The following is a 10,124-nucleotide window of genomic DNA, read 5'->3' as shown; positions in this document are numbered from 1 at the left end:
TTCCTTCCTTCCTTCCTTCCTTCCTTCCTTCCTTCCTTCCTTCCTTCCTTTCCTTCCTTCCCTACTTCCTTCTTTCTTTTCTTCATCTATAGCATATCTGACATTCTGAGAAGAAAGCATTGATTCCAGGTTTTTCCTGGATGCCATCATGATGAGGTCATTGCCAATCTGCTGTGTGGCAACTTTTCTTCTTCAAGGTTGGTGCTGAAGTGGGTACAAGAACACAGGAGTGGAATAGTAATACAATCTACAAGGCTGTTTCTCTTCATTTCATATTTGCAGGAAAATTGATGTCAGGTCTGGTGGCATAGAGCTATAGTTTCCAGTTAGGAGGCTGAGGGAGGAGGATCAAGAGTTCAAGGATATCCTGGGATAGAAAGTAAGCTCTAGGCAAGCCTGGGCAACTTAGTGAGACCATCTCTTAAAATAAAAAAGAAAGAGCAGGGGTTATGTCTCAGTGGGTATAGCACTTGCCTCACATGGGCAAGGCCTTGGATTCAATCCCTAGCAATCTAAACAAAGGAAAAAAAATCACTGGATGATATAATAAAATTATACTAGAATCAGGGACAGGAATTAACTCTCTTTACTTCTATGGGCTTTAATTTCTTCCTTTGAGGCATTATCTTCAACACGAAGATGGCTTCTAAGACAATCTTATTCAAACCTCAGGGCTGTACCCAATGCTAGCTGATTCTGGGGTCTGCTCTTCACTTATTATGAGAGACCTTCACACTTTGTAGAATAAAGAAACTGTTCTGTAAGCTGTGGTTGGCAGAAATCCTCTGGCTCTTTGACATCTCCCGGTTTCCTTAGCATCCGGAGATGCTCAAGAGGATTTTGCTCTTCTTGGTATTCAGACACAGTGGTTAATATGTAGGGGTAGACCAGATGTCTTTGGATTGCTTTCTGGTACACTTTCTCATAAGGCCCAGGATCTCTCTGGATAACAGATAGTTAGAGAACTTGATTCAGGAACTTTGATAGTCTTGTTTTGTTCTTTAATATATTCTCCTTTTTTCCATATACAAAATATAGTATTATGTAGAAAAATTATAAAAATGGCATGGATTTTGTTTTCTGTATATCAAAGAATAATGGCTGATATTTGTTGACCCCTTAAATATTTTCTGTAAAGTGTTAACTATTCACACATATTATCTTATGCAACCTCACACCAGCCTTCTGAGACAATAGATTTTTTCTATCCCTACTTCACAGATGGGAAATTAAAAATCATCAAGTTAATTCAGTTTTCTAAAGGTCACATCAAATATTCTAAGACTTACAGCCATTGAAGATATTATCAGTCAAGAGTGATTTTGTTTTAGTATAGGGTTCACTTTTGATATTGTACTTTCTATATTCCGTTGATTTGACTAATGTATAATGACATATTCCCCCCCCCCCGCCATTATAGCTTTGCTGTTCCCAAACATCTCCTGTATTGCTCTTGCTCAGCCCTCCCAAATTCTTGACCTTGGGCATTCCCTGCTCTTTTATGGCAGCTTTGCTTCAACCAGAATTTCTTATAACTGGAATCACACAGAATGTAGCCTTCTCTGATGGATCATTTTAACAGATATACAGAGTTGATGTTTCCTCCACAGCTTTTCATGGCCAGATGACTCACTTCTTGTTAGCACTAAAAATAATGGTCACTCCATAGTTGGTGGCTGCTCCATAGTTCCACCTTCTCCAGAAGGTGCATCCAAGTACTGGCAGTTAAGGACCAAAGCTTCTGTAAGTTTTTGTATCAACAAAATGACTTCAAATATTTGGCACAGAGATACAGCTGAAAAGAATTAAGGACTTTATTTGGGAATGAGGTTGTGATTCTTTCGGATGGGCAAAAACAGATAGGTAGCTTCTGGAAATGGAGAAGAGATCAAGCAGGCGTTTCTGAGTGCTTTCCATGTGTCAGCAAACTGCCACGTTATTTTCCCAAGTACACTGTTAGCTCTTGGAAAATTCCAGTTATAGTGTGAAGCCTTATCACTGTGTGTATGAAAGTAAAGCCAAGAAATGGTTTAAGTATTTTCCAAATTCAGGAAACCAGAGAATTTGAGCTAAATATGAGTGTGTCAAGTCTGCTCTTTGTCTTGCCCGATCAGGTTCCTCATCTAAGGGGAAGAGGATTAAAGAAAAGAGTTGGTTTAATCGTAGGACACAAAAAGATATGTGTGAAGTGTGAGAATGAGGCTGCAGCCAGGCCAGGCATGACATTGGCTTTGGAACTGTGGGAATGTGTCTGAACTGCATGGACTGTCTCTGGGTAGTGTCTCTGGATATTGTAGAGTGTCTCTGGGAAATGTGGGAATGTCTCTGCACAGGGAGGGGATGACTCTGAGATGTTCTCTGAGAAGTTGAATGTGTCTCTGGGTAGGGATGGGGTGACTCTGGGAGGTATAGGGATTTCTCTGGGCAGTTGGGTATGTGTCTGGACACTTGAGTGTGTCTCTGCACAGTTGGGCAGCTGGCGCTGAGCATCAGGTGTGCAGAACGAGAGCAGAAAAGGTTCTGGGAGCAGGAAGGATGTCTTCTTCCAGTTCACAGAATTACCTGAATCCACTAAATTGTTGTTTCTAAGAGACTTGTGAGGATATGCCAATTTCCACTGTAGGTGGCCTTTGGGAGAAGGAACAGGGTGTTTGGGGTTGCATGGGGTTGCAGTAGATCAAACCAGTGGAGAAGGTCACATATCTTTCCTGGCTACCTCTCCATATCTCAGACCCAGAAGATGCCCTTTTGGTCATGGTTACCCCTACAACATCAGAACAACAAAAGGACAGAATACACACACACACACACACACACACACACACACGTCAGTAAAAATAATTAAACCACATATACCTAATGAGTTAAAAATTGACAAAACACTGTCAAAAATAAAAAGCTTTTTAGAAGGGTTAGAGTTGTGGCTTAGAAGAAGGGCTGGTGAAGCAGTTTCTCTAGAATGTGAAAGGCCCTGGGTTCAATCTCCAACATGACAACAAGAAAAAAAAAGGATCAAGTCACAAGGACTTTGAGATCAGAGAGCTGCCTTTGCCTCTTTTGCTTGGATTAAAGGTGCGTACTACCACACTCACTAGTTTATTTTTTTTTGTTTACTTATTTGTTTTTGTTTGGGGTGAGGGAGGAGTTTAAGTTTATGTATCACAGAAAGCTATAGCATGGGACGCTGATCCTGACATGGGTGCCCTAAGTGTTGTAGTAATTTTTGAAGATGATGCCCAGGGAGGTTGGGAATCTTAATCTCAACTCACCCAGGACTTGCTTGTGCTCTGGTATCAGAGCACAGGAGCCCAGTGCTGTGCTGAGCCCTATGCCACTACACAGAGCACTTTTGGCAATGAGTACAGGTACCAACCAGCACAGGAGGGCCCCAGAGCACTGGGCCATTTTTTTTTTTTTTTTTTTTTTGTCTAGGGGGATTATGATGCTGGGGGTAATGGGCCTTTGGAGAGGTATTCTTCTAGAACCCTTCCTAAAGCACAGAGGAACAGCGTCCAAAGAGGTGGGAGCCTACACTCACATTCTTACCCAAGTCAACATTTTTCTCTCCATGCTCACCGCATTTCGTCACAGCTTTTCTGCAGCCCAGGGCTCAGGAAAACCCTCCCACCTCCCTAAGCAGCTTGCTCATTGTAGCCCAGGAAGGCCTGTGATCAGATTTAAAAGAGAAGTAGGGGATTCCTCATTTGTGTGGGGAGTCCCCAGTGAAATCCTCTTGCCTGTGGCTCCTAGTCTGCCAGGAGAGTGGGTAGCAGGAATTCCACTGCTCAAGGCATGAAAACAAATCTCTCCCATGCCTCCAATCTAGACATTCTGCCAAGAATAGCCTGTGGCTGTTGTTCTTGGCAGGAATAGTGGATATTTTCCCCCTGTTCCCTTTGTTAGAATAGGGAATACACCATATAGTTCCCCTCCAAAATTGTAGGAAGGGGCCCCACCACTCCTGACCACAGGCTTCTAATTTTTTTTTTCAGAGTCCGCATCTGCACCCATCTTCTTGGTGCACTCTTTGAGATATACTGAGTGCACACAGGAATGTTTCTGATTTTAGCAGACAGGAATACACTTTACATACGGTTCTGCCCCTTTGTTACAACTTTGCTCCATCTGCTTTTGGCTAGTACTGTGTGCTTTTCTCTGCTGAGCTTCTTCTCACTATTTTACTTCTTACTGCGTGGACTGACTTGACTCATGTTAGGGTTTTCAAGCTGGTGAAGAGAAGGGAGTGACCTAAAGCCTAAAACCAGCTAATTTGGCAGGTGGGATGCCTCATTGGGTAAAAGCACTGGCTCCAATCCTGACAACCTGGGTTTGATCCCCTGAAACTATGTAAAGGTGAAGGGAAAGAACTGATTCTGCAAAATTGCACACACACACACACACACACACACACACACACACACAAACACACAAATAATACATAAAACTAATCAATGAGACGACGTCTACACTGAGTCCAAGGACTTGGTATATTGAACTCACATGATAGGAGAAACTGACTCCTGAAAGTTGGCTTCTGACCTCTACACACACACACACACACACACACAGACCAACTTGGACACATACACAACCACACACACATATACACACACACATGCATGCGCACATACATATAGAAACTCACATGCACACACACACATATGCACTCGATGTGCATACACACTCTCACACACAAAATAAATAAATATAACAAAAAAATGAAAGTCCATGGCATTCAAGCATTCTGAAGGTTTAGAACAGGTTGTATGGACCCTTGAAAACAGTACGTGTTCATTCCTGTCACACAATAGAAGAGAAAGCACACAGAAATCCTCTAGAACTTCCCCCTAATTCGTGCTGGGAGTGTCTCTGGGGTGTGTCTCTAAGTGCGTTATTTAAATGGAGAATTGGGGGTGTGTGTGCTAATATTTAGTATATAGTATATTAATGAAATATACCAAAGAAGAGTGGGGCAGAAATGAAGACTTCAGATTTCAGATGCTTGCATGGAAGGGCAGAATAGCACCCCCCCCCCCATTGGAAGAGATGTATAGTGATACAATGTAGCAGGTCTGCGTCAAATCCCCAAAGAAAAAGCCACGTCTTTTGTGGGCTGCTGTAGCCGTTTCACATTTTCTCCTAAATATTCATCTTTCCCCCTTCCTTAGGTGAAGTACCCTCCAATCCAGAGTCTCAGAACACAAGTTACCAGTAAGTATTACCAAAAGTTTAATTGATCTTTGTGTACTTATCTTGTGTATCTGTGTGGTACATGTGTGTTTGTGTTGATGAGCACACGTGTGTGTTTATGTGCATGTGGGGGCCAGAGGTCGACACTGGGTGTCTTCCTTAGGTGCTTTTCATTTTATACTTTGAGACAAGGTCTCTCACTGAGCCTGGAGCTCACTGGTTTAGCCACACAGGCTGGCTAACAAGCTTCAGGGACAGAGCTGTGTTTTACAGTCTAGTATCACTGTGTCACTGTGCCTGGCTGCTGCTGCTTGTTCTTATTGTTCTTGTTCATCTTGTTATTGTTGTTGTTGTGGCTGCTGCTGTTGTTGTTGTTGTTCTTCTTCTTCTTCTTTGGTGTGACGAACTGAACTCACATCCAGCAGACACCTTACCAACTGAACCATATCTGCAGCCTTATACTTATTTTTTTAAAATAGGCTCTTTTCTGTAGTCTCTCAATTTCCCCCAGAACACAGGATCTATCATTTCCCTTAGAAAAGTGTTGCATCCTCAAATTGTTGGAGTCTAAGTATTTTTTTAAAATATCAGTAACCAAAGAAGTGCCTATCTCTGTACTTAACATATCTTTTTTAACCCTCCCAGATACATCATTTTTGGTAGGAATTTCATTTTGTTTTTGGCTATAGATTCTAAGAGGCTATCTGGCTGTAAGACACCTGGTACTCTGTAACATGATGACACCTTAATGAGAGCTGGGGGAGGCCATAGATGAGGAAAACCTGATACTTTGATCAAGAGAGAATCATTTAGGTCTTTGATCATGGCCAACCAACCACCAGGAGTTTCTATATGAGTTTTCAAGGATTTATTAAGTTCTCCCAGCTGAATGGGAAACACATTTTGCCCTCAATAGGTCATCCTCATTTTTGATTCAAAGTACAGCTCCTGAGCCTGGCACAAAGTAAGAATTATTAATTTGGGGAGCAGCAGTAGGGAGAGGCCTGTCCTTTCCTGTTAGCAAAGGCATTCCTATGGGCATGTGGAAAATAGGCATTTCATGGTCAGGTGGAAAGCTGTAGGAAATGATTAAGGGCAGCTACTTCGAGTCGAGCTAATTAGAGATGGACAGGACCAAGGCAACACAGACCGTGTCACCCCACCCCTGCCAACCTTTGTTGCAGTCCATGCACTCATCTGGAGAGTAATCACTGAAGATGCCATTATTTCTTGTTTTTGAAAAATCAGGAGATATTGGAATTTGTCTTTTCTGCCAAATGTCCGAGGTGACAATGGCTGTAACCTCTCATCTCTGATTCCCAACCTCAGCTTATACACTCTTGAAGACTGACATTGGTTCTGCCTTTTCCTCTGCTGCATAGGTACAGCTGGTTCCAGGCATCGGTACACTACAGCGCTCCCATACTTTTGTTTCTTCCAATGTCTTTCTTTACCTGATTAGCTGTACTGCAAGGTTCTCATCTCATATTTGGCTTAGGAATAATCTTGTTTTCAATTCTTTTTAGGATGTGAGGAAGGGAGACTGTTCATCAGCTTACCCAGGAATGAGTATCAAACCATGGAGGTGCAGAACAACTCAGTTGCCATCACCTGCGATGGGCTTTATCTCATCTACATGAAGGGCTCCTTTTTCCAGGAGGTCAAAATCAACCTTCATTTCCGGAAGGGTCGAAGTCCCATTTCTATACCAATGCTGAACAATGGCCAAAGGGTTGACTTCCCTGTGGTGGCCTCTTTGGCTTTCAAGGATATAGTTTACTTTACTGTAGATGCTCCTGATATTTCCTGCGAACACCTCCAGATAAATGACGGAGAGCTGATTATGGTCCAGCTAACTCCTGGTGGATTCTGTGCCCACTGAAGATCTTACGGCAGCACCATGAACAAAGTGCCACTGTGAATTCCACCCCGAGGTGTGAACAGGACAAAGGTTCTTTCTTGGGAGACATGAGTCGATCCTTCTCAACTTTCTGAGTTGTGACCAAATGCAGATCCTACCCGACGTCCTCACTCAGGGATATTGAGTGTCTTACATGACAGTTGACCTCTCTTTTCCACAATTGTCTTGAGCCTGATAAGAGCTCTTCTGGGAATGAAAAACAATGACTTTCAGTTAGTCAGAAGATGACTGTAATAAACTTCTGTCACTGAAAACGGCACTTGATTACTATTTTCTAGAATTTTGGCATTGTCAAAAGACAGAGCAAGGGATGGGGTTATGAAATCTAGAAAGGGTCGTGCCCACCAACCAGTGGGAGCTGAAGTGTTCTCTCCAAAGTCAAGGGGATCAATGTTTACATGTTGCCTAAAGTCCTTTTTCATTTCATGGGAGCTCAGGAAGAAGATCGCCATGTGGAAACCAGGGCCTGAAGACAACTATTTAAGTGATACTGTGCACTCGGACATTCTCCCGTTACCACTTTTCTTTCCTGGCCACCAAAAACACATAATAGAAAACTCCTCCCTTCAAAGAAGTATCCAGGAGCGATGATGCCACCAAAGCACCTCATCAGTGATGTAAAGAAAACCAGTGGAGCTTTGTTTCTTGTACAGGGTGTGAGAGATCATTTATCCTGAGAGTTATTTTTATTATACAAGATAGTAATGAACTGGAGGTCTCAGAATAAAGTCTGGGAATGAGTTCACTGTCTGAAGAAGACTGGTTTGGAAGTTCTCGCTTCCAAAACTTTTATGTAAATTTTTGATAATTTAAAATACACATCCATATAGTATTTTAAGCCATTTTCAATAGAAGATATAACACATCACAAAAATCTTTCTAGATGGTTTTGATTCCCCACAAGGATTGCCTTATGCCACAACACAGCAGTTCACTTATCTCTCGAACCTCCTGGAAGTTTGAAGGCTGTTAATCCTTATACTGACTGAGCTCAGTTATATTTGGATTTTTTTTTGTCTGATAATTTTATGCTTTCTCTTATGCATCTATCCATAGTTGTATTCCAACTCTGTTATAATATGTTATTAAAAGAAGCTGAGTAAAAAATGCTACATAAAAGGGTTTGTGCATGAGATGAAAGCACAGCTGTTACTTCTGGAAGGCCCGCTATGGGCTAAATGTGTTACATGATCTGTTAGGGGCAAGATATTCTGTGATCTCTGTCTTGGTGACTCAGGAGATCTATGTGTGTAGAGTTCAGTTTTTGTTACTGACTATATTGTGCAAAGTTGTTGTTACCTAACACGTGACAGCTGGAAAAGTAAACGTTCATAACTATGGGTAATATTTAAGACAATTAATGTTTTGTTTTTGAACTTTGGGGCTTGTGCCTGTATTTTTTATGGATATGCAATGTACAGGCGTAGCCTAAGCCCCATTGTCCTGTCAGTTGTTGTCCTGAACACCATGGTTTCTGCTCTGCAACCTCACTCCTCTGGAGCACACCTGGCCTGCTTCTTTTGTTCTGGCCCCTGCTGGCCACTCAGGGATACTATCCCCTACCTACCACCATATGTGGTCTCTGTTTTAGTTCCCTTATCATTTCCTTCAAAGAAACAATTAACCCTGTGCTCTACATGAAAAAGAGATTCACAGGGAGAGAACAGAGTGAGGAATTAGGTGTCAGAAATTGCAAATTTGACCCAGTCACTAAGTAAGTGACCTTCGACAAATGACTTTCTACTTCCGCATCCTGCTTCTTCCCTGTAACATGACAAAAATGTAAAATGCCTGAAAGTTTAGGATATTGTGTTCATAATGTCAGCTGAAGATCCCACATGTTTAATGTAACCCTCACTCAGGCTTCTTGGTGACTCTTTTGAGAGCAGTTCCCCACCCTTCTCTGATGACTTTCAGTTTACAGGGTGCTATAGGGGTACAGTCTTGAGGACAATCAAAAAATGTTCTTCAGTTTCTCAAGTGGTTTCCCTGTTTTAAGCCATAATTTTGTACTCAGTTCATTCCTGGCTCTCAGAGAGAATAAATCTAAATGTTAACAATATAGATAATAATATTATTTGTACTTACACGTGTGAAATAAAAGACCCTGGAATTTTCTGATGGTTAGTGTGTTGTTTTTCTTTGTGTTTCTTTTTAACATGTCCTGATTAGCTGATCCTTCAGAAGCATGGAGGAGAGACAAGCTTTCTGGCTTCCTACCTGCCTCTGTCCAGGGGATGGTTGAGCTGGGAAAGTTCATCTTTGCTTTTGCAAAGATGCTGGAAGTCCGTGCCCCTCCTCACAGCTCAAGCGTTATGCAGAACCCTTTCACATACATACAGACCTTTCACATAGGGCTTTTCACCTCGAATCTAGCCCTGGGATGATTTCTGAGGATTATGTCCCCTCTGCCTAGAAGTACTTATTTGCTATCTCAAAAGGAGGTCATAAGTATGAGTGGCATCTGTGACATAGTAGGGCCACAGGGTTCTTGGTGCCACCTTGATGATACTAAGGACTCTCTCTTCCCTATGTGCTCTTCATTCTCAGCCTCTGTGTCTCCCTCCCACCTCCCTTCCCTTCTTCTCTTCCCTTTCTTCCATTCCCTCCCTTCCTTTCTCTTAATTTTCTTCCCTTTCCTTCTTTCTTCTCCTGTCTTCTCCCTTTCTTTCCTCTTCCTCTCCCTTCCCTCCTCCCTTCCCTCAGTTCACCTTTTCTATTCTCTGCCTTTTGAAATCTTTACACTCTTCTCTTTCTGTATCCACTGTTCTGGCCCTGGTAATGTTTAGGGTTCCACAGCTTTTTCTCCCTCTCTGCCAAAGGCTACAGTTAGAGCTCAACAAGCCATGATATGGCCTATGTATGTGTTATATTTCTTTGCTAGGTTGAGTTTAGCTTCTAATATTAATTGAAACATCAATAAATTTCTCAATGCTTTGAATAATAAAACAACAGAACTGTCTTAATTTTGGCATGCTAGTAACCCTCTCCAACAAGGGAAGAATTTCTCTCT

The 10,124-nt window shown here is 42.1% G+C and overlaps 1 protein-coding gene across 2 annotated transcripts in view; it reads left to right on the top strand.

Annotated features, from left to right (window-relative positions):
* The window catches only part of Tnfsf4 (TNF superfamily member 4), a 26,897-nt gene extending 17,659 nt beyond the window's left edge, over window positions 1-9,238 (top strand). For both annotated transcript variants that reach the window (XM_055624604.1, XM_055624603.1), the window contains 2 exons: window positions 5,169-5,211; window positions 6,717-9,238. In XM_055624604.1, the coding sequence (XP_055480579.1) occupies window positions 5,169-5,211; window positions 6,717-7,072 (399 nt within the window). In that variant the 3' untranslated portion in view covers window positions 7,073-9,238. The remainder of the gene's footprint in view (window positions 1-5,168; window positions 5,212-6,716) is intronic.
* The last annotated feature ends 886 nt before the right edge of the window (window positions 9,239-10,124 follow it).

This window comes from Psammomys obesus, unplaced genomic scaffold, assembly GCF_907164565.1.
Source record: "Psammomys obesus unplaced genomic scaffold, mPsaObe1.curated_primary_1811, whole genome shotgun sequence".
Taxonomy (NCBI): domain Eukaryota; kingdom Metazoa; phylum Chordata; class Mammalia; order Rodentia; family Muridae; genus Psammomys; species Psammomys obesus.
The sequence above is the reverse complement of the archived record's forward strand: the minus strand, read 5'-3'. Positions and strand labels throughout refer to the sequence as shown.